The sequence below is a fragment of the Oryctolagus cuniculus genome, chromosome 2 (assembly GCF_051225735.1).
Source record: "Oryctolagus cuniculus isolate XC-2025 breed Fujian yellow rabbit chromosome 2, ASM5122573v1, whole genome shotgun sequence".
In the NCBI taxonomy this organism is placed as follows: Eukaryota; Metazoa; Chordata; class Mammalia; order Lagomorpha; family Leporidae; genus Oryctolagus; species Oryctolagus cuniculus.
The window spans coordinates 33,162,022-33,186,590 of record NC_142868.1 but is presented as its reverse complement, the minus strand read 5'-3'; the positions used below and the strand labels follow the sequence as shown (position 1 = coordinate 33,186,590).

General features: G+C 40.2%; 1 protein-coding gene across 6 annotated transcripts in view; it reads right to left on the bottom strand.

Annotated features, from left to right (window-relative positions):
• KLHL5 (kelch like family member 5) overlaps nucleotides 1-24,569 on the bottom strand; it is a 140,518-nt gene that overhangs the window by 17,687 nt on the left and 98,262 nt on the right. For all 6 annotated transcript variants that reach the window (XM_089325327.1, XM_051842461.3, XM_051842462.3 and 3 more), the window contains 6 exons: nucleotides 18,687-18,869; nucleotides 16,123-16,259; nucleotides 15,398-15,594; nucleotides 9,842-10,054; nucleotides 5,488-5,674; nucleotides 1,599-1,823 (listed from right to left, as the gene is read on the bottom strand). In XM_089325327.1, the coding sequence (XP_089181453.1) occupies nucleotides 1,599-1,823; nucleotides 5,488-5,674; nucleotides 9,842-10,054; nucleotides 15,398-15,594; nucleotides 16,123-16,259; nucleotides 18,687-18,829 (1,102 nt within the window). In that variant the 5' untranslated portion in view covers nucleotides 18,830-18,869. The remainder of the gene's footprint in view (nucleotides 1-1,598; nucleotides 1,824-5,487; nucleotides 5,675-9,841; nucleotides 10,055-15,397; nucleotides 15,595-16,122; nucleotides 16,260-18,686; nucleotides 18,870-24,569) is intronic.

The following is a 24,569-nucleotide window of genomic DNA, read 5'->3' as shown; positions in this document are numbered from 1 at the left end:
TATCTTAGCCTAAACTCTTTTTAAGATTCCTTTCATTGACACCTGATTACAATTAGTAGAATCTTTGATCTTTTCTGTACTCACCACTGTCAGTGTTCCTCCTCAGGCAGTTTTCACTACTGGGTACTGGCTTTGGAGGTCAGTCTCTGCACTGGTGCTCAGTATTCATAAACTGAGTACAGCATAAAGTGTGCTAAATTCAGCTATGCCTTTACTGCTTCTCATCCATCTTTAACTCACTTTCTATGATGACCTACCCAAATTCTTTATAGCTACTACCTTAAACCTTTTTAACTGATAAATCGATAATATAGCCACAAACGCTTCCTTCTTTGAATTCGTGCCTTTTTTTGCCATGTGACTCTGCTCCTGCTCCCAAAAACATGAGCCTCTTTTTCTCCATTCAGTCTGGGCCTGCCCACGTGACTTGTTTTGGCCAATGAGACATCACAAAGATCCTACAAGCAGAAGCTTTAAAGTGTATATTTGGGGGCTTGCTTCTCTTTGCTGCTTCTAAAACCACAGGACTGCCTCCATGTGAACCAAGTCTGGGCTAGCCTGCTGACTTGTGTGAAGCAAGTCTGGGCTAGCCTGCTGACTGATCTGAGGCAAGCAGCCTAAGGCCTCTATAACCCAGGCCAACAGCCTACTCCCACTTGACACGTGAGGCCTGCCCAGATCAGCCAGCCTGCCAGCACACCTCAGACTCATGAAAGCCCAGCAGTGGTCATCCAAGGCAGCTCAGAAAAGCCTCCTAGCTGACTAACAGGTCCATGAGCTAAATAGACAACAGTTATGTAAGCCTCTAAGCTTTGGAGCTGTTCACCATGCAGCAAAAACTGAGTGATGCAAATACATTTCATACTGATCTCTACCTCCTTCTTTCTCATCACACAACACTTCCTCCTGTTTCACTGAGAAGAGAGAAGTCCCTGAATTCCCTTCCCTGCATCTCAGAATGAGCTATCGATTCCTTGAGGGCAAACACAGTGTCTTGTTCATCTTTGCCCACAAAACAAAGAGAATGGCAATAGTACATGCTGATCAGTGTCTGTTCAGTGAATTATTAAATGAAAGAATAAAAAGTCTACATTCACATTCTGTGTGCCCTCTCAAAAGTCTGGTATTTTCTTGCGGCCATTTGGGGAGTGAACCAGCAGATGGAAGACCTCTCTCTGCCTCTGCCTCTGTAACTCTGCCTGTCAAATACATTTTTTTAAAAAAGGGATATATATGAAAAAATAATAATGCTAAGGATTGAACAATAAGCATCTTAATCAGAGTTAGGTAATGCTAATTGTCAACACAGAACACATCTGTTAAGAGGCAGATGTCAAGCCATCATGCTACCCTGAAAACCTTAGATATCCATAGATATGCAGGTTTACACTTGTGCTAGTTGCTGCCACAGTTACAGATCTGCCTGTTTTCTCTAGTCTGCTTCTCAGATAGCAGGGAGTAGTGACAGAATGCTGGGTGACTAAGCATTGCTGACTCAGCTGCCATACTCGTTGTCTTCTGCCTGGTACAGAATGTGAAAACGCTGTGGATCCTAATAACATACTCTATTAGGAGTGAATCCTCATGGTCCTACTTACCAAGTCCATGTCTGTGTGTGGACATAGGCGGCATTACGCTCCAAGTTTTGGTCTTGGGATTGTAGCACTCTACGGTATTCAAAGTCTTCAATCCATCTCGCCCTCCGACCACATACAGTTTGTCATCTAACACCGCAACGCCAAACTGCAGCCTCCTCCCATTCATATTCGCTACAGGAGTCCACATGTTTGTACGGAGATCATACTTTTCAATGCTTGTTGCTCCTTAATAGTAACATATAGAAGTTATGTAAATAAAAATCCAATGATCGACTATTTTAGGAAATCATACCTATAAAAGTTTAATGGTATTAGACTGAGAGACAGTACAGTATTATCTACTTTGGGCAATTAATATCAGAATTTCCTTCTCATGCTTAGGGAGTTTTCCACTGTATGGCTTTGTATGGAGGGGAGGCAAGATCCAATTTCCCAGAAAACTGAAAAGACAGATGTTGGTTCTCCTTGCTCCTGGAAATTTGGGGCCCAGGACTGACCTAAAGCCGGTCAACTGGATTTCTGCACTTAGAATTTAAAAGTTAAACCAGGTATTAAGAAGCAGGGGCTGTAGAAGTAAATCCTGCCCATTTTCTTTCTTTTTTTTCTTTTTCTGGTCAGCAAGGTAGCAAGGTTTAATGGGGTGGAACATCCGTCAAAATAGATGGGCACCTCTACACAGAATCTGAAAGCCTGGTTTACATTTAGACTGGCTTTTTAACAGAATGAGGGCGTTATTCTGGCTGCTTCTCCTCCCCCTCCCCCTTCTTCTGGAAAGGATTTGCTGAATATGGATCAGGTACATTCCTTCTTGGCTTCACTGCTCAGTGCTGTCAGACTGGGCGGCCATTCCCGGCAGAGCAAAGTCCCCTAGGGCGCCTCCCTGGGGGAAGGCTGTGAAGGCTTTACTGCCCAAGGCTATGAGACGGGGTCTCTGGGCACAGGAGAGTCCCTTGGGGAGCCTTCTAGGGGAAGGCTGGGACCACCTGCAAAGTTATTGGGGTGCAAGCAGGGCTTTGTAGTGTAAAATACTGGGCTGCTTCTAAGGTGAGCTTCCAAGGCTGTTACATTCCATTCTGAAGAAACTTATTTTCCTCAGGCCTCTCACACAAAGAGGATAATTTCTAACTTCCTCCCTAACAATTTCTGCAACAAACTAGGCAACCACTTCAATGAAAGAACTTCACATTTGGGGCTGGGTGGGCTGGGCTCTACCTTTGGTGCGGCATTCCATGTGAATCCTGCCCATTTTCTTTCTTTCTTTCTTTTTCTTTTTTTTTTTTTTTTTGGACAGACAGAGTGGACAGTGAGAGAGAGAGACAGAGAGAAAGGGAGAAAGGTCTTCCTTTTTTCTGTTGGTTCACCCCTCAATGGCCGCTGCGGCCGGCGCACCACACTGATCTAAAGCCAGGAGCCAGGTGCTTCTCCTGGTCTCCCATGAGGGTGCAGGGCCCAAGCACTTGGGCCATCCTCCACTGCCCTCCCAGGCCATAGCAGAGAGCTGGACTGGAAGAGGAGCAACCGGGACAGAATCTGGCGCCCCGACCGGGACTAGAACCCGGGGTGCTGGCGCCACAGGTGGAGGATTAGCCTATTGAGCCATGGCGCCGGCCCTGCCCATTTTCAATAGCCTTCCAATAACTTGCTTATCTGCTTAAATGAGCCAGAGTTGATATACATTGAAGAACACTGAATTGATTCCAAATTCTCAAGCCTGGGAGACGTGGTCAGAAAAGATTTGGATGCACCAAGTTTCAGGTGAAAGCTGCACATTAAATAGATGTTTTACACAAGCTGGAATATGGGCATGAGAATAAAACAGAACATATAATATACAGATTGAGATAATAGTTAAAACATTGAAAGTGAGAGAAAAGATAGGGGAAGAACAGGAAGTAATGATTACAAAGGCAAGCACCAGTTCCAGGCATATAGTAGAGAATTAGTATTTGCAAATTATCTGGACTATGGAAAAATCTCAAACTGTTCAGATACCTGTACTACACCTTTAATCAGTTAGGTTACATATTTATATACTCACCAGTAGTGAAGCCTATGAGGTTACTTCAAAAAGTTCATGGAAAAGTGCATTAAGTTTATTTTGCTGCAAAAATATTGAAATCCATATACAGTTTTTCAACAATATACTTTTCCCATGAAATTTTTGATTAATCTTACAGTCTTCACTTCTGTGAATCTAAAAGTGAAATAATGACACAACACATTCAATTAGGCTCGTAGTTGTATATTCCTTAAAGATGCCACATAGGAGAGAAACCTTTAAACGTGACTAATGCATCAATGGCTTTTGTGATACAAGTTATTTAAGTGATGTCATTCATTTAACAAATACTTATTCGATGCCATCGCGGTGCAAAGCACTGTTCTAGGCTCTGGGGATATATTACTGAGCAAAACAAACTCCTTGCTTTCTGGAGCTTACTGAGGGAGAAGAGATCCAACAGACCATTAACAAATGTATCAGTGCAATGGAGAAACATAACACAGAGTAAGACAACAGAAAGTGGTAGGGAAAAGAGTTGAACATAGCGAGCAAGAGGTTGCTATTGGATGGTCATGGAAGACCTCTTTGGTAAGTTGACATTGGAGGAGAGCTGAATCAATTACTCCTGCTAGGCATCGCACTGAGAGGGAATAGCTAATTCGGCGTCACTGATGGGGGGTAAAGTATTTGGCACTACGGATGAATGAGGAGACCAATGGGGCTGGGGCACAAAGACTGAGGAAGAGGCAGAATGAGCTGGGACTGGAGCGGCAGCCAGAGTGAGAGAGGTGTTGCCGGGGGTGGCAGCTATCAGTGCCAGGAATTCAGAGGAAGGGCAGGGGGATGTACACTGAGAGGTAACACCCAGAGAGCTTGTAGCACAACAACCAGTGCGCGCTGTGTATGGTGTTCACTGCTATTATTTCTACCAGTAGTAAGAACAGTTGAAAACATACCACAAAGAATTCCCAATCGTTTCATATTACATTTGCTTTCTACGTACGTTTGTGTGTGTACATATATATGTATGCATACATGTGTGATCTCCAGAAATGTTTAAGTTGCAGAAACGATGCTCAAAAACCCTCTCAACACACACATACATGTACGCACACACTCTCTTACTTCAGTATCTTCCTCAAAATAAGATATTCTATGATAAAACTATAAAACAATGACTAAAAGCTGGGAATTAACATTTATACAATTCTACTATATGATATTCATTGCTATTACTTTTACTATTAGTAAAAACTGTTATTCTATATTCTACAGACCTTATTTGAATTTTGTCATTTGTCTCAATTATGTCCTTTACAGCAAAAGAAAATCCCAGATGATGTAGTACAACAGCTGTCATGTCTCTCTAGTCCCCTGTAAGCTGGGACAATTCCTGAATCATTTTGTATTCACGACACTGACATTTTGAATACTACAGACAAGTTATTTGGTACAATGTCTTTCAACTTAGATTTGCTTTTTTCCTCATGATTAAATCCAGGTTACACCCCTTTTGCAGGGATAGGACAGATGTGCACCCGAGTTCCTCTCAGTGCATCTTATCAGAGGCACTTAAGGCTGCCTAGGCTCATTACTGGCAACATCACCTTTGATTGGGTTAGTTTCTCCCTCGAAGAGATACTGCTTTACCCTTTGTAACTGATAGGAATGTGGCTGGAAAATAGTCAGACAAAATATCCTGCTCTCCTCAAACTATCACCCACTAGTCTCAGCACCCACTGCTGATTATTGATGCAATCAGGAATTATGATGGTGGTTGCCAAGTATCTTTTTTCTTGCAATCAGCCATTTCTCCAAACAGCTGTATATGTTACTCATAAAATTTCTTCCCCCCCCCCGACCTCCAAATAAAAGATTATTCAATACCTTTTGTTGAGTCCATTCCTCCAACTGCAAATAAAGTACCAACAGTTGACTTTCTGGGTTTTGTCCGAGGGCTTTGTAACATGGGCCGTCTCTCTGGTAATAAATGATACTTCATTGCTTCCATAATGAGTTTCTGACATTCTATATCATCGCGAAAAAGTGCATTATTTTCCATATCTGCCAGAAACTAGAAAAGGATACTGAGTATGCACACTGAATGACTAAGAAAATAGGTTAAAAGAATAAGTGATCAAAGAAAACTATCTCTTTTTTTAAAAAATTCAAGTCTGGACACATTTTTAAAATACGCAACTTTTTCAAGATTTATATTTTAAATTTCAATGGAAAAAAATGGGGCACATACTTGGTATACTCTAAAATCTTAATAGGGTTTATCTCTGAGTAGTTGAATTACTGTGCTTTTAAAATAATCTTTTTACTATTTTTCTGGAATTTCTAGAATTGTTTAAATCATTTTACTTTTTGAATTGGAAATAATTTTGATTGGAGAATAATTATAAGTGGGAGCTGACTAATTAAACTGTATTTTCCTGACTACTTTAAGTAATGTACAAACAATAGCAAAAACAAAACTTCTAATTCCTTATGGGGCAAAGAACTCCAAAGGGTGATAATTCTAAAAAAATTAAAATCTCTTGTGTTACTATGAATCCAGTTCAAGTTCTGACTGCTCTACTTCCAATCCAGCTCCCTGCTAATGTGCAGCAGAAGATGGTCCAAGTCCTTGGGCCCTTGCACCCACATGGGAGACCTGGAAGAAGCTCTTGGCTCCTGACTTCAGATCAGCCCAGCTCCAGCCATCGCGGGCAGATGGAAAACCTCCCTCCCCCATCCCTCTCTCTCTCTCTGCCTCTCTGTAACTCTTTCTAATAAATAAATAAATCTTTTTTAAAAAATAGGGATAAGTCTTTACCCTTTAAAAAATATTTTTAAAGATTTATTCATTTGGGGCCAGCACATTAAAGCACAGCAGATTAAAGGCCCAGCCTGCAGTGCCAGCATCCCACATGGGTGCTGGTTCGAGTCCCGGCTGCTCCACTTTCTATCCAGCTCTCTGCTATGGCCTGGGAAATGTGTGGAAGGTAGCTCAAGTGCTTGGGCCCCTGCACCCATATGGCAGACTAGGAGGAAGCTCCTGGCTCTCAGCTTCAGATCGGTGCATCTCTGGCCATTGCAGCCATTTGGGGAGTGAACCAGTAGATGGAAGACCTCTCTGTGTCTCTACCTCTCTGTAACTCTGTCTTTCAAATAAATAAAATAAATCATACAAAAAAGATTTATTCATTCATTTGAAAGGCAGAGTTAAAGAGAGAGAAAGATTCCATCCACTGGTTCACTCCCGAAATGGCCACAATGGCCAGGGTTGTGTCATGCCAAAACCAGGAGCAGGGGCTTCTTCTGGGTCTCAGATGTGCGTGCAGGGGCCCAGGAACTTGGGCCATCTTCCACTGCTTTCCCAGATGAATTAACAGGGTGCTAGATTGGAAGTGGAGCACCAAAGACTCAAACTGGTGCCTGTAAGGGATGCTGATGCTACAGGCAGTGTCTTAACCCACTGTGCCACAGCACCAGCCCCAGAATTCTATAGCTTTTTTTTTTTTTTTAAGACTTATTTATTTATTTGAAAGGTAGAGTTCCAGAGAGAGAGGCAGAGAGAAAGAGAGATCATTCATCTGCTGGTTCACTCCCCATATGGCCACAACGGCCGGAGCTGGACCGATCAGAAGCCAGGAGCTTCTTCTCAGTCTCCCCTGCAGGTGCAGGGGCCCAAAGTCCTGTACCATCTTCTACTGCTTTCCCAGAACATAGCAGAGAGCTGGATCAGAAGTGGAGTAGCTGAGACTTGAACAGGTGCCCATATGGGATGCTAGCACTGCAGGGAGTGGCTTTACCCACTATGCCAAAGTGCCGGTCCCTAGAATTCTATAGATTTCAAGAAAAAAAATTTTTTAAAAAAGGAAAGAGAATGTTTTTGTACCAAAAAGTTGCAAGCTAAAACAATGCTAAAGGTACACACCTATTTTATATGTCTAACTTTCAGAAGAAAATAATGAGAACTGACAGCACAGTAGTGCAGACTAAGAAACTTGTATTTCAGGCTATCCATTGATAACATGAACAATTTAAGTGTCAAGATCTTTTAAGTTGTGTGTGTGTGTGTGTGTGTGTATACACATATGTCCTCATATTTCTAACCACATTGTTTAAATTTTCATCAAATCAAGAAGTCTGGGGGCCGCTGTCTGGCATAGTGGATAAGCTGCCATTCGGGATGAAATTGTCTGAATTCCAATAGCTCTCCTAATGATTTCTAGTTTTGAGCTCTATGATCTATTTTCTGCAAGGCAGCTAAAGTAATACTCCCAAAGTGAAATTACAATTCTGCCCTCCCTTGTTAATTTTTTTTTGTGTTTCCTTCTTCCTTTTGGGATAAAATCAAAACTCATAGGCAAAATGAGAGGTTTTTGATGATCTGGTCCATTTCCCTCTCCAGCCTCATCTCTTCTCATTGTCCCCTTTTATTTTTGCACTCAAGCCATGCAAACTGTCTTCAAATTCTAGAACAAGACAGTCGTTCATGATTCCCTAATGAGATACAATCTCCTATCTCTCCTGAGTAGCATGCCCATTCTTTTGGGCAGCTAAATCACAACACAGATCAAGAGACACCCCAGGAAGTTCTCTCTGCTTCTCCACCATCGGTTTGGATGGCTACTCATTATTTTCATAACGTCATGTTCATCTATCTTATCACAGCCTTCATTTCATTATGCTATAGTCACTGATTTATTTTTCAAATATATTTCTTCCTCCACCTGAATCTCTTCTCCTACCCAGTTATGTTACACAGAATATTCAAGATGCAGACTGGGTTAGGAGAAAAGGCACAGAAACTGCAGTTGAGTTCAAGTGCTACCTCTGCCCCTAATTAGCTCCATGAGTTCACCGAGGAGCAAAGCCAAATAAAACTATAAGGCAAAAGAACAGGAATTTATGCGATCACTTTGTAATTCGGAACATATGGTTTTGCTTTTTTGGTCTGGTATTTCATTTGCACAACAGGTGTTGGAATAGCTAATCTCCAAAATGCCTTTCAACTCTAAGAACTGATGGCTATGATTATCAGCAGCATCTTGGATAGCAGGAATTTTAAAAATCTATAACAGTCATGCAAATATGGCACAAATGCTGGAAACTGCAGAACCGGAGTAAATTGTCAGGTTACTTAATTGCAGATTCTTTTAAAATCTAATGGAATTTTTCAGATTTTGTTTTTACCTATAAGGCAGTAAAGAAAAAATTCCACTAGATAGCTAGAAATAAGACTCCCGTCTTTAAGTCTGATTTTAAGAGAAACATTTTATTGTGCTATTTTTCCTGAATTCAATTCATTCCGTTTCACTCCCAAGTTGTTCCTACAATACTCTGCTCTGAAGAGGCAGGTCTTATAAAGCATCAGCATTGATTTTTGTCTCTGTAAGGCAGACAACAAGCAGTAGCTTTCACTTACAACAGCACAAATAATACATTATCCTCTCTCTGGACAAACACAAATAACACTGATGGCACTTGAAATTATGGGGAGAAAAAAGGAAACAAAGTCTGACCTTGAACAGTAATAACTCATTCTTTCTCTGCTTTTAAGGCCTCATATTATGCATTCAAGGCCATAAGGTAGACAACAAAGAATTCTTGCAGGTGAAATTTTTTGAATATTGCAGTGACAATTGTAAAAATGGGAAACCACGCATGTGAATATGTTAGGATTGACTGCCTTGAATCACTTGGGATCCTCTTAGTGCTTACATAATGCCAACAGCATTACTGCATAGCACATTCTATTTCCGAGAGCATGTTCTGATCCTCGTAACCATCCTGTGAGGAGTCAGAGAGGATGTTATCTCCACTGGGCAGATGAAGAAACTGAGGTGTGTGACTAGGCCAGGACAGTTTTTAAATGTCAGAGCTGGGTTTATTATCATATTTTATTAAAGCACATATCACCAGAATCCAGTATTTACAGGATAAGTAATAAACATGGAACAAGTATATTATTCTAAATTCTCTGGTTCCTACGGTCCAGTGTGCCTTTTATTACTAATTGTTCCCCAACTGTAGTATAGGGTAACAGCTGAATCAAATAAAAATCCCCAAAATCAAGAGTGTTACTTAATCGAGGCAACAGAGGTTGCTAGATCCTCTGAACACATAAGCAGAATTCTGTTAGTGTACTATCTTTCCACCTGCACATTTTATTGGAATTTATATAAAATTCCTTTATTGGATAATATAAGCAAAGAAAAACACCTATAAACAAATCCCTATTAATTACCTGTGGTGCAAGAAGAGGTAGCCTAATGTAAGCCAAAAGTTTACTGAGATCTTTCCGTCTCTGTTCCAAGTCATGACGGACCCAGGTAAGAAGTGCGTTCAAGATCGTCTCCTCATTAGGAATGTTCATGTCATCACTGGCCAGGAGCTTTGCAATTTCACTGGCGGGTAATAGCACAAATTCCTGGTTTCTGATTACTTCCATGAAGTGCTCCTACAGGGCAAAACAGCAAATAAACACTGTCCCATCAGAAACTAAACATTTTTTGTGTTGAATACAAAACCAACATTTATTCTTTAAATCTTTTTTTTTTTTTTTGACAGGCAGAGTGGACAGTGAGAGAGAGAGACAGAGAGAAAGGTCTTCCTTTGCTGTTGGTTCACCCTCCAATGGCCACCGTGGCTGGCGAGCTGTGGCCAGCGCACCGCGCTGATCCGATGGCAGGAGCCAGGTGCTTCTCCTGGTCTCCCATGGGGTGCAGGGCCCAAGCACGTGGGCCATCCTCCACTGCACTCCCTGACCACAGCAGAGAGCTGGCCTGGAAGAGGGGCAACCGGGACAGAATCCGGCACCCCGACGGGGACTAGAACCTGGTGTGCTGGCACTGCAAGGTGGAGGATTAGCCTAGTGAGCCGGCACTGGCTTATTCTTTAAATCTTACAATATACTACCACTTGCTAGAAAACAAACAGCAGGGAAAACAACCATTTAAAAAGCAATTACATTGTTAAACAGTATACATAGAACTCAAGTGCTGATATTATTTTTAAAATAGACCTGGGTGGGGCTAGCATTGAGGTACAGGGAGTTAAGCCACTGAGTGCTGTAAGAGCGCCAATTCAAGTCTGCTGCTTGGCTTCCAATCCAGCTCCTTGCTAATGTGCTGGAAAGGCAATGGAAGATGGTTCAACTGCTTGCACCCCTACCACCCATGCCATATGGGAGACCAGAATGGAGTTCATGGATCCTGGCTCTGGCCTGGCCCAGACCTGGCTATTATATAGGCCCTTTTGAAAGTGACCCAGCAGATGGAAGATCTCTCTCTCTCTTTCTTGCTCACTCTCTGGCTCTGCGCTCTGCTTTAAAAAAAAAAAAAAAAAAAATTTCAGGGACTGCTTTGTCCAAGTTAGAGAATACAGAATATTATAGTGTTTTAGCAAGTGTTTTGAAGAATGAAAAGAATGAATTAGACATTGAGATGTATGTATTCGTGGTACTTATTAACACCACTCAGAATTTTAGGACTGTTTTTGAAAATGTTAACCTCTTCTCATCTGATTTACATCAAAGTTCTCTTGGTCTTTTGCAGGAAAAAGAACCAAAGCAAAAGTGTTGACCTAGAATGTACTAGAGGACTAGGACCTTACAATGAAGATGACTCAGGCCCGGCCTCGCACTAAAACCAAGCCCTCTATAATTTGAAATCGGAAGGATCTTTATAGGCTGTTAGGCTAAGTAATCTGGAGAGAAGGGACACTTACCCTCTGATCCAACAAGCTATGAGTCTAATACATAATTATGAGGATAAATGCCAATGCGAGACTATTGTCCCTTAATGCTTTTTGTATATCACCTAATCTATTATTGTCCCAGCATGCACAGTTCTAGTAAAATAGCTCAGGCTGTTTAAATTAGAGCTAATGCACTCACTCACACACACACACACACACACACACACACAAATTAGAGCTACAGATAAGGACTATCATTAACTCTCTTCTACAGTACATAAAATGAGAATTTTATTTCCTACACAACCTCTGATAATTCAAGTAAGATACTGATCTAAAATACATCTTGGGTTAGCACTCTTTTCCATACAAATTCTTAACAGGAAAACTATTCATGAATAATTAACTAAATTCAATTACTTCAATTCATGATTTGTTAAAAGATGCCCAAATTGAGTTTATTTTAAGTGACTGTCATTTTCAGAAATATATTTTAATAAAACCTCAATCCTGGAATGGCTTCAAGCAAACTGTTCTACTCCATTGCAGACTGATGTTATAAAATGGCTTGGTATAAGCAAGAGATATAAAAATGTTGAAATTCTCAACCCAGTTATCCCACTTGTATTTTAATCTTTAATAAATAAGTTGTAAGCAGAAAACAAAGCTGACCACATCACAATGCTTTTTTGCATTACTATTTATAATAGTAAAAAATAGGAAATAATCTAAATGTGAAGCTATAGAGCATTGTAACTCAGTGGATTATTAAAGAAGTGTATGAAATTCAGAGACAAAGATCACATAGCTACATGAAAGGTATATATTATACAATGTTAAATGAGATTCTGAAGAAATAGAAATATGCATTTCTTATTGTTTAAATGTATAGTGTATAGATAAATATAATCAGTATCTTTATATAATACTAGTTTAACTATTGTCATACTTCCAGGTGGTATTAACTGAATTTAATTAGTAAGAAAAGAACTATTACATAAATATTTATATGAAGAATTATTTCCTGATATATCTATTTCAGAACAATGTGCATTCCATACTAGTATAATTTATATGTGAAAGTGATTTTTTTAGCCGGCACCGCAGCTCACTAGGCTAATCCTCTGCCTAGCGGCGCCGGCACACCGGGTTCTAGTCCCGGTCGGGGCGCCGGATTCTGTCCCGGTTGCCCCTCTTCCAGGCCAGCCCTCTGCTGTGGCCAGGGAGTGCAGTGGAGGATGGCCCAGGTGCTTGGGCCCTGCACCCCATGGGAGACCAGGAAAAGCACCCGGCTCCTGGCTCCTGCCATCGGATCAGCGCGGTGCGCTGGTTGCAGCACGCCGGCCGCGGCGGCCATTGGAGGGTGAACCACTGGCAAAAAGGAAGACCTTTCTCTCTGTCTCTCTCTCTCACTGTCCACTCTGCCTGTCAAAAAAAAAAAAAAAAAAAAAAAGTGATTTTTTTAAACAACTTATGAAACAGTACTGAACTCAATTAAATACAGAGTGCTTATCAAAAGTATTAATTTAGGGGCCCATGCTGTGGCATAACAGGTAAAGCAGCTGCCTACAGTGCCAGCATCCCATATGAGCACCATATGGGTTCGAGTACCGGCTACTCCAATCCACCTCTCTGCTATGGCCTGGGAAAGCAGTAGAAGATGGCCCAATTTCTTGGGCCCCTGCACCCATGTGGAAGAAGCTCCTGGCTTCAGATCAGCCCAACTCCAGCCATTTGGGGAGTGAACCAGTGGATGGAAGAACTCTCTCTGCCTCTGCCTAACTGTACCTTTCAAATAAATAAACAAATCTTAAAAAATAAATAAAACTAAAGAACCCAAAAGTATTAATTTGGCTTGAAGCAGCTATTTCAGCAGAATTCAATGTTTAAGTTTTCTAGATTGAGTTTTTTTTTATTTTAAAATTCAATGCTTATATGTGTTTCAAAAATTCATAGTGACATTAGATGACTGAATGAGACAACTTGTCTTGGGCTTTTTAAAGAGATTATTAAATGATTTACTCCAGGTCAGGTTTAGTGGCTATCAGAAGAGGACCAAAGTTTCTCGATTCTAGGATCCAGGAAGCAACTCCTCACCCTTTCCTCACCATATTCAGGAAGGACTGGTGACCATCCCCCACACATGTATTATTTACTGAGTGAACTCACTGGCCAGGCATTAAGCTTTCTCCATGCTTTAAATCCATTTTCTGATATAAATGACTATCATGCTACCAAACACTTGCTATCAGCTATCAGTGTACCCTTTCTCTCTTTGGAATAGTTTTTAGCAAATAAAATTACTGAAGGATTTATTTAAATTGAAGACTGAATTTTTCTATAAATTTTCACTTGGTTTCCATAGCAACAATTCAAATCAGACAATCTGCCTCTAAATTACTTATTGTTATTAGAATTCAATTTCATGTCTCTGTTGAAACTAAGTAATGTTAAATAATGACCTTGAGGAAAAAAAAAACTAATTGTCTATGAAAATAGCTTTAAAAGCATTCAGCTAATTTAAATTTAATTTATGTCTAAGTCTTACAGCAGCAATCATGTCTCTACTGTAAACAACAGGAGTGACCTAAATGCATACAAATGTTTTCACATGAATAAAATTCCTTCCTAGGAAAGAGGTACAACTTAAATTATGAACATATGAAAAACAATCCAGCTTTGTTTATGTTTATATTACTCTGGAAAGTACCTGAAGGAGTAAGGTTAAAATGAGAAATCTACCAAGATGAGTAAAGACTGAGGACTTAATTTAAAAACTGTTAACTTGATATCTTGGCTAGGTCTGTATACTATTGTCCTATTGCACAAATTCTTGTTTTTTTTCACTTGAAATCCTGTGACGATCATAAACAAGAAATATTCTGAGAATATTATTACACTACAGGGAGAAAACCAATCATAAAGGTTGTAGTTTTGTGGAAGTCCTTTTGGTTGCTCACTTAAATCCTTACCGTGTTGAACAGGGCAAATCTATAGACTGATGATGATGTGATATCATTTACTGACTGGGTATATGACGTGCCAGTCACTGTTTTGAGTGCTGAACTTCTATTAGCTCATTTAATCCTCACATCAAGCTTATGAAGTAGGTGGCATTAACCTTCCCAATTTTGTAAATACCTATTCTTATACTTTTTCCAAATCTCTACTAAAGATTCCCAAAGCACTGTTATCTTTTCACAGATAAACCAGGGCAGTGGATGCAAGAGAGGGTAAACAAAACAATTTTTCCTGAATGTATATAAAATTAGTATTATAGATAACTGTATACACATTAAGTAAATGTTCACATTCTTCTGTCTCTTGGAATCTGTACTGCTTTAACTGAAGCATTTAAATCAACAATCTTCAAACACTGCCCAGGTGTGAAGAACTACATGCTGTCTTGTGGCACGATGATCATTCCTTAAAAATCCACACACCCTCCCCTTCCAATTGCCCTCTAACAATATGCTCTTATGTTCTTGCTATTCTAGATAAATACACAGTTCATCATCATTCAAGTTCCTGAGTCAGAACCTCCTCTATAAATTATTTTGAACATAAAATTTGCTATAGTTTAGAGTATCACCCTATATGGGTACAAATACTTTCTTTATATAATCATATGTATCCTTAGTAAAAGTGTCCCATTCATTTTTTGTCTTGGAGTATTAGCATCATACCAGTACAGTGACTATCGCTAACTTCCACCAGTGCTATGAGGACAATTCTAAAATTCAAAATTGTTACAAAATACAATGTTTGGGGAAGTCTTGCTTTAAAAATAGTAGATTAGAAAATCTTGAACACAATAATCCTAGGCTACTGCTCTGCTTCTTAGTGACTATAATAACTTAGGGCTTGACTCATCCATCCAGAAGAAATATTGCTTGGTGTTTTCTCTCATAACTCAGTGAAAATATGAGATACTACACCATGAACTTGAAACTGAAGACATGTGGCAGAACCATGTGAAAAGACCGTGAACTTGAAACTAGACATGTGGCAGAACCATGTGAAAACAGCCACATGTAGATAATGTTTTAACCATAAAGAACAAGGCAGAGAGGCTATGCCTCCCTGCTTTTCACAAAGTACTTACCATAGTGTAATTGTGAGCCACTTTATGCAAATCTGTACAGCCTTGAGCATCAGCAAAAGAACGGATTCCAAGACAGTTGGATGGGTGAAGCTGTTTCATTAAAAACTTGCAGCATGCTTCCACAACCTGTGACAGCTGAAGAAGGCAAGCTGTAGATAACAGGCACTCAATATTATCTTCTTTTAATTCAAGGCGGCCTTAATAATAAAAAGAAATTACATTAGCTATGGAACTACATTAACTTCACTTTATAAAATATTTGATGTTAGTAACATCTCTAAATATGGGCTCATTACATGTCTTACAGATCTTGGTTTAAAACATTCTAGAAGGCAAAAAGAAAAGATATTAACTAAAAATTATCAGCTTTTTGTGACCTCTACTAAAATTAAAAACTAATGGTTTATTTTCAGCATTTTAAAATAATGCATTATATAGTATATCTACTATTTATAACTCTTTTTCAGTGTACAATTTTCAGTGTACAAATTTGACATTATGTAATTCATCTAACAATTATCTTAATATTTTAAAATAGCATTCGAAAATACAATTATGTTAAGCATTTTAAAGATTTTTAACCAATACAGCAATCACGCGAGGTGGTGATAACAGCAGCAGAGTAACCGTTAGCTAGAACATACTTTATTAAAGGCAGAAATTTGAAATCTAATCATGTAACTTACACCTGGGAGGGTCTTATTTACATTTTCAGACATATTTACCTGTATATGCATACTGAATCAAGGACCATAATGAATTAGGTTCTACACCTTCCATTTTTATTTCTTCTTGTCTTGCTTCTCTGACATCATTAGTAAACATGGCAGCAAAGTAATCTGAGACAGAGGAGAGCACCAATCTGAGAACACATTAGAGGGGAAAAAAAAAAATCAATGACCACGTTAAAGTTCATGTTCATTAATAAATGCCTCCTCCTCTTCTTTTTCTTGTTACTCAAAGAAATTGCATGGTACTGAGAAATGCATTTTACGTTTGACAAATTGCTTTTTGCTCTACTTCCTTCCTTTGAATAATAAATCACCATTACTGAAAACGTTCTGCTGAGGTAAATGATTTTACCTGTTTACCCACTCAACTATCACTTCATAATATCCAGAAAATAGGCTACAATCCCATAACATTAAAATGACTATATAAAGAAAAGGTGGGGGAGAGGGAAGTAGAGGATATCTTCCATTTATCACTTAATATTTTTAAACATTATAGGTTATTTTAATTGTGGAGGTAGAAAATATATGGGAGACATTTGAGACATTTGAAAATGATGTTAGCATGTAATTTTTAATTTTTAGTTTTATAATGTGTTTACAGAATACTATAAAACAATATTTTGTTTTAGCTATGTCTGTCAAGATTTGACAGTCACATATAAGTAAGTTATGTTCTCTGAAACATGTATTTTTTCATTTGATAATGTCTTCAAGGTATTTGCATGTCAGCTCACTTCATAAATTTACTCTATTTTTTTTTAAATAAAAATGATGACACCATTAATAGCTGAAACTCTCCCCATGCCCCTCTCTAATTCCATTTTCCTCCCTTCCCAAAGGTACGGCTGAGTCCTAAGGTTTTCCAAATTGCTCTCCACAGTCCTGTGCCAATTTCCCCCAGCAGCACTACACAAGAGCGAACATTTTCCCCAGTGTGCTGTCAGGCCTTAACACTTGTGGCTATCTGAAAAGTGTCAAATGGGTTTTCATTATTTTCATTCACCTGACTGCTACTGAGGAAGTAGATCTTCTTCAGAGAACTGCCAGTCATTCATTCATTCATTAGATAAACACAAGTGCTGATATGTGCCTCACACTTGTATGCACTGGACACCTTTGTAAACACTTGCATACATCCGTGTACAATACAGATCAAAGAGCCCTTCTCCCATGGGTCTTGAATTTTTGAGGGAAGGGAAACAGACAAGGAAAAGCAGAAATAACTTCTCTATATCTTAAAAGGCGAGAAGAGCCATGGGGGGAGACTAGGCTACAGGTAAATGGGCAAAGGGTGGTCAATGTGAAAAGGCGGTCTCTTTGGAAGATGATATTAGGGGCAGATTTAGTTATGCATACATCTGGGAACAGCATCCAGGCAGAAGGAACAGCCAGCGCTAAAGTTCCAAGGCAGGACCCGCATGCCTGGCACACACAAGAACTATAAGGAGATTCGTGTGGCTCCTGCAGAGTGGGCAAGAACAGGGAGACAGAACAGAAGTGATGGCTGTGTTGTCTAAGCCACTGACTGTTCTGTCTCTGCTCAAAAGTGCACTCAGAGGAATGACTGGATCCGAGTTCCATTTTAAAGGATCACTTGGGTAGCTTTGTTGGAAACATGAAGTAGGGGAAAGAAGGAAAGCAGGAGACCTGTCAGGAGGGTCTTGCCTTAGTAATCTAGATAAAGATGATGGCTCACACCATCGTGGCACATGAAGTCATGAGTTCAGTTTAGAAAATAATTTTGAGATGCCAGAAGTGCTTTCTGACAAATCCATGCTTGTAACATGGGCTTCTACTCACAGAATATGGTAGTATCTCAATAAACAAACGCTGAGTTTCCAACAACTGTAACACCACGCCCATTTTTCCTAATGAATTTACTTCTACTTTGGAGGGTTTAAAAGGAAAAACTGGAACAGAGTTTTAATTAGTTTCAAAGGGTGTTAAAGAAAAAAAAAACTTTGGGGTTATTGTGTTAACAAAGAACAACTGAATACAGAACTATGAGAAGAAAATTATTTTTATTAAACAGTTCCTTTTTTATTAAATAGCTCCTAATTTTTTTTTTTTTATTAAACAGCTCCTTCCCTTTTCTTACAAAAGAACACATCATTTGTATTCAAGGCTTTTTCCCCTAGCACTGTTTTTCGTACTTCTTGGAGACCGGCAAACAGAAGCCGGGACATATGTGGCTTTTTTAAAATTCTGAAGACTTTCTGTTACTACATTCTACCAGCTTTTTGACTTCGAAATACTAATAAGCTCTAATTTCCAATGATTTAAAGCACTTAATAGGTAGAACATGGCCAAATGCTGCTGAGAGTAGCTGAATCTTCATCAAACAATATTGACTAATCTGAGACTACTATGTTTTTTCCTGCTCTTTTTCTACACAGGGAAAAACATCCTTTTAGGATCATTCAAAGTGTAACCATTTTTTCTACACAGTTTGTGGAAATTCATGAAATAGATCCCTTTCCCCTAAGCATGTTGGTTAGCTGGAGTAAGTTACTTCAAAAGAAATTCACACATAATGAAATTTAGAACACAATTACCTGTGAGCTGGAATTCTGCGATCGCCAGCCACTAAAATTACATCACACAACTGTTTATGTCTCAAATAGTTTTCCATTTTTTTAAATGTTTGCTCGGCGTGATTAAGGGCTTGGAAAAATTCATCTGATGAACATGGCTCCATAGTATGACAGGATGACAATGTCTGACTGCTATTGGAAGTCCTAAAAAGAAAGCAAGCATACACGTGAATGACCATGATCACATTAAAAATCTATCCTGTAAGCTCTCCTAAAAACTTATAGCGCAACAAAAAGAAATCAATGCTACATATCAATACTAATGTCTAATCACTCATTATTTTTGTCTTTAAAATCAATGAGCACTCCAGTCAAATGTGCATCTTAGAAACACCATGAATGAATGTGACATCTGTTATTTAATAGCTACATGTATTCTTTGTAGTGCCTGCATTGGAGGTGTCTTCTCTGGTTAAACCCAAAGTCTACTCTGAGAAAGAACCAAGCTGTGTACATATTAATAGCCATAGCTTGAGCTAACATTTTAAAGAAATAAAAGATATGCTCGTCTTTAAAAAGACAGAAAAGCAATTAGAGTATTTGAGGTACAAATCCAAGTCATCCTTTACATAAAAATAGGTTATGTTCCACAGTTCATTTACAAAAGATATTGTCATAAAAACAGCGTCATAAACAATCTTGTGGTTCTCTGGCCAGTTCTCAAAAGCCCAAGTAACCTATATTTTATATTATAGTTTAAAACAAGTTTATGACCTAATCTAAGTGTCTAAAACTATTATCTGAACTTTCCAAACCATAATTGATTTCATCAGATTTACTAATGGAAATGGTGAAAAAGTCAAATGGGCAGGGTTAGGATGACATTCTGAGTCCACCTCCCTCCCCATCCCATGACTGATCTCCTCTCCAGAACACCTAAATCAAGTAATCAACAGCCACTAGTTGAGCAATTTAACTGCAAAACCAAGGTCTGTGATGGTAGTTCTCATGTTTTACCAGATCTTTTTTTAAGATTTATTTATTTTTTTGAAATTTAGAGTTACATACAGAAGGGGAGAGAGGGAGAGGGAGAGAGAGAGAGAGAGAGAGAGAGGTCCTCCATCCGCTGGTTCACTCCCCAACTGGCCACAACAGCCAGAGCTGCGCTGATCCGAAGTCAGGAGTCAGGAGCTTCTTCAGGGTCTCCCATGTGGGTGCAGGGGCCCAAGCACTTGGCCCATCTTCCACTGCTTTCCCAGGCCATAGCAGAGAGCTGGATCAGCAGTGGAGCAGCCGGGTTTTGAACTGGCGCCCATATGGAATGCTGGCACCGCAGGCGGTGGCCTCATCTGCTACACCACAGCGCCAGCCCCATCAGATCTTTTAATACTATAATTTTGACAAATGCTTTGTTGACTCAAACCTTACTATATCAACAGAATCTTCTTAATACGACTAACTAATAACCTTATCAAAACAGAAAAAGTCATTGGATCTCTTAAAGTAAAACAAACTGAAGCCAAGGAGCTTAGTGTCTTGTCAAGAGTCATAAAGTAGGCCTTTGGTACGTTGGTTAAAACACCAGCTGATAAGACCTAGAATCAACCTAAATGGCCATCAACAGTAGAATGGATAAAGAAGTTATGGGATATGTACTCTATAGAATATTATACAGCAGTAAAAAAAACAATGAAATCCGGTCATTTACAACAAAATGGAGGAATCTGGAAAACATCATGCTGAGTGAAATAAGCAAGTCCCAAAGGGACAAATATCCTATGTTCTCCCTGATGGTGACAACTAACCAAGCACCAAAAAGGAAACCTGTTGAAGTGAAATGGACACTATAAGAAACAGTGACTTGGTCAGCCCTTGTCCTGACTGTTGATGAACAACTTAATACTTTATCCCTTTTAGTATTTTTTTTTTGTCCTACTTAATACTATTGGTTGAACTCTGTAATTAACATACAATTATTCTTAGGTGTTGAAATTTAACTGAAAAATGAGCTCTGTTAAATAGAAGAGTGGGAATAAGAGAAGGAAGAGATGTACAATTTGGGGTATGCTCAATCTGACTTGCCCCAAATGGTAGAGTTAGAAAAGTGCCAGGGATTTCAATTCAATCCCATCAAGGTGGCATGTACCAATGCCATCTCACTAGTTCAAGTGATCAATTTCAGTTCACAATTGATCGCACTGATAGGTCTAAGAGTCAAAGGGATCACACAAACAAGACTAGTGTCTGTGAATACTAACTGATAGAATCAAAAAGGGAGAGAACGATCCAACATGGGAAGCAGGATACACAGCAGACTCATAGAATGGCAGATGTCCTAAACAGCACTCCGGCCTCAGAATCAGTCCTTAAGGCATTCAGATCTGGCTGAAGAGTCCATGAGAGTATTTTAGGCATGGAAAGCCAAGACACTCTGGCAAAAACAAAACAAACAAACAAACAAACAAAAAACCAAAAACACCTAAATGAAAGATCTCTGTGAGTGAGATCCCAGTAAAAAGAATGGGCCATCAAAGAAGGAGGTACCTTTCTCTGAAGGGAGGAGAGAACTTCCACTTTGACTATGACCTTGTCTAAATGAGATCACAGTTGGTGAACTCAAAATGCTTCCACAGCCTTGGCAATTCACGACAAGAGCCTAGGGTGATTACTAATGCCATAAACAAGAGTGTCAATTTGTTAAGTCAACAGGAGTCACTGTGCACTTACTCCTCATGTGGGATCTCTGTCCTTAATGTGTTGTACAATGTGAATTAATGCTATATCTAATACTTAAACAGTATTTTACACTTTGTGTTCAGTGTGGGTGCAAACTGTTGAAATCTTTACTTAATATATGCTAAATTGATCTTCTGTATATAAAGAGAATTGAAAATGAATCTTGATGCGAATGGAATGGGAGAGGGAGCAGGAGATGGGAGGGTTGTGGGTAGGAGGGAAGTTATGGGGGGGGCATTGTAATCCATAAACTGTACTTTGGAAATTTATATTTATTAAATAAAAGTTAAAAAAAAAATACCAGCTGAGATGCCCATCTTCTATATCAGAGCGCTTGGGTCTGAGGCCCAGCTCTGCTTCTGATTGCAGCTTCCTGATAAGGTATACCCCGGTGGCAGCAAGTGATAACTCAAGTACCTGGGTCTTGTCACCCATGTAGGAGGCAAGGATTGAGTTCCGGGCTATAGGCTTTAGCCTGGCCCAGCCCTGGCTGCTGCAGGCATTCAGGCAGCAAAAAAACAGATGGAAGATCTCTCTGTCTCTCTGCCTTTCAAATAAATAATAAATCTTTTTTAAAAATTGATGTGTTCCTGGCTTCTGGCTTTGGATCGGTGCAGTACACCAGCCATGGCGGCCATTTGGGGGGTGAACCAACGGAAGGAAGACCTTTCTCTCTGTCTTTCTCTAACTCTGCCTGTCAAAAAAAAAAAAAAAAGGATGTGTTGGCCAGCGCCGTGGCGCAGTAGGTTAATCCTCTGCCTGAGGTGCCAGCATCCCATATGGGCACCAGTTTTAGTCCCGGCTGCCCCTCTTCCAGTCCAGCTCTTGCTGTGGCCTGGGAAAGCAGTGGAAGATAGCCCAAGTTCTTGGGCCCCTGCACCCATGTGGGAGATCAGGAAAAAGTGTCTGGCTCCTGGCCAGCGCCGCGGCTCACTAGGCTAATCCTCCGCCTTGCGGTGCCGGCACACCAGGTTCTAGCCCCGGTTGGGGCGCCAGATTCTGTCCCAGTTGCCCCTCTTCCAGGCCAGCTCTCTGCTGTCGCCCGGGAAGGCAGTGGAGGATGGTCCAAGTACTTGGGCCCTGCACCCCATGGGAGACCAGGATAAGTACCTGGCTCCTGCCATCGGATCAGCGTGGTATGCTGGCCACGGCAGCCGGCAGCCATTGGAGGGTGAACCAACGGCAAAGGAAGACCTTTCTCTCTGTCTCTCTCACTCACTGATCACTCTGCCTCTGCCTGTCAAAAAAAAAAAAAAAAAAAAAAAAAAGTGTTTGGCTCCTGGGTTCAGATCAGCGCAGTTCCGGCCGTTGCGGCCATTTGGGGAGTGAACCAACAGAAGGAAGACCTTTCTCTCTGTCTCTCCCTCTCACTATCTGTAACTCTCAAATAAAATAAATAAAATCTTAAAAAAAAAAAAAATGAATGTGTTGCTGGGGCTGGTGCTGTGGCGCAGTGGGTTAAAGCCCTGGCCTGAAGCACCAGCATCCCATATGGGCGCTGGTTTGAGTCCCGGCTGCTCCACTTCCAATCCAGCTCTCTGCTATGGCCTGGGAAAGCAGTAGAAGATGGACCAGATCCTTGGGCCCCTGCACCTGTGTGGGAGACCTGGAAGAAACTCCTGGCTCCTGGCTTCAGATCGGCGCAGCTCCAGCCGTTGTGTCCAACTGGGGAGTGAACCTATGGATGGAGGACCTCTCTCTCTCTCTCTCCCTCTCCTCTCTCTAACTCTTTCAAATAAATAAATAAATCTTTAAAAAAAAATGGATTTTGGCCAGCACCACAGCTCACTAGGCTAATCCTCCACCTGCGGTGCCAGCACACCGGGTTCTAGTCCCGGTTGGGGCGCCGGATTCTGTCCCGGTTGCTCCTCTTCCAGTCCAGCTCTCTGCTGTGGCCAGGGAGTGCAGTGGAGGATGGCCCAAGTCCTTGGGCCCTGCACCCTCATGGGAGACCAGGAGGAAGCACCTGGCTCCTGGCTTCAGATCGGTGCAGCACGCCGACCACAACACACTGGCCATAGCGGCCACTTGGGGGTGAACCAACGGAAAAAGGAAGACCTTTCTCTCTGTCTCTGTCTCTCTCACTGTCTAACTCTGCCTGTCAAAAAAAAAAAAAAAAAATGGATGTTTTGGATGCTAAAAATATGACTACTGTATCCCAGTATAATAAACTCAACTTCACATTTAAGATTATTATTATAAAAATGTATTGGGTAATGCATAATTATAGATTGTTTATATAAATGAGACAAACTTTTTAATATCTAAACAAAAGGAAAGCAAATAAAAATAGTGTTTTTTGACGAATAATAACTTGAAGAAATAAAAATTTCTGATACAAAAGTGTCTTTAAAATGTCTATTAGTTATTTGAAGGACAGAGACAGACAGATCTGCTGATGCGTTCCCCAAATGCCTACAACAGCTGGGGCTGGGCCAGGCTGAAGTCAGGAGGCAGGAACTCAATCTAGGTGTCTTATGTGGGTGGCAGGGACCCAGGCACATGGGTGTGATCACCTGCTGCCCCTCAGGGTGTATATAAGCAGGAAGCTAGACTCAGAAGCAGAGCCGGAACTCAAACCCAGGCCCTGCAGTAAGGCATGTGGACATCCCAACTGTATCTTAACTGCTACACAAAATGCCTACCTCAAAAATGAAATTTTTTTACAGTCAAAAAACTGACAAATGATTATAAGAGCATTAATGAGTTAAGAATTACAGAAAACTATATCTAATCTTCATAAGCAATAAATCCTTTTAAGAACAAGAACTTCTTAGGTTTCCTATATTTGGTATCGCATTTCTTGTACTTCATGTTAAATTATCCGTAATAACTAAGAAACAAGTTAAAAGTTTGATGACTTGCCATATTCAAACATAGATGCTGTTTGATTCTAAATTTTGAAGGAACAGAACCTTATTATGCTACTGTCCTTTAGTTACTACAGGCTATCTTTGATGTTGATGTAAGCCCAACTAATAAACAGGCCATACTCCTTTCTTGCCAAGAACTTTCAGGGTGTTTTGGTTCAGGCCCCAAGACTAATCAGGAGAAGCCAGGGACTATCGTGTTCAGAGCCTCCTTTCCTGGCACCGATTCACGAGGTCCATGGTGTGAGGTGAACACTGTAGGGTTTTCTTTTTAATTTTTAAAATATTTATCTACAGC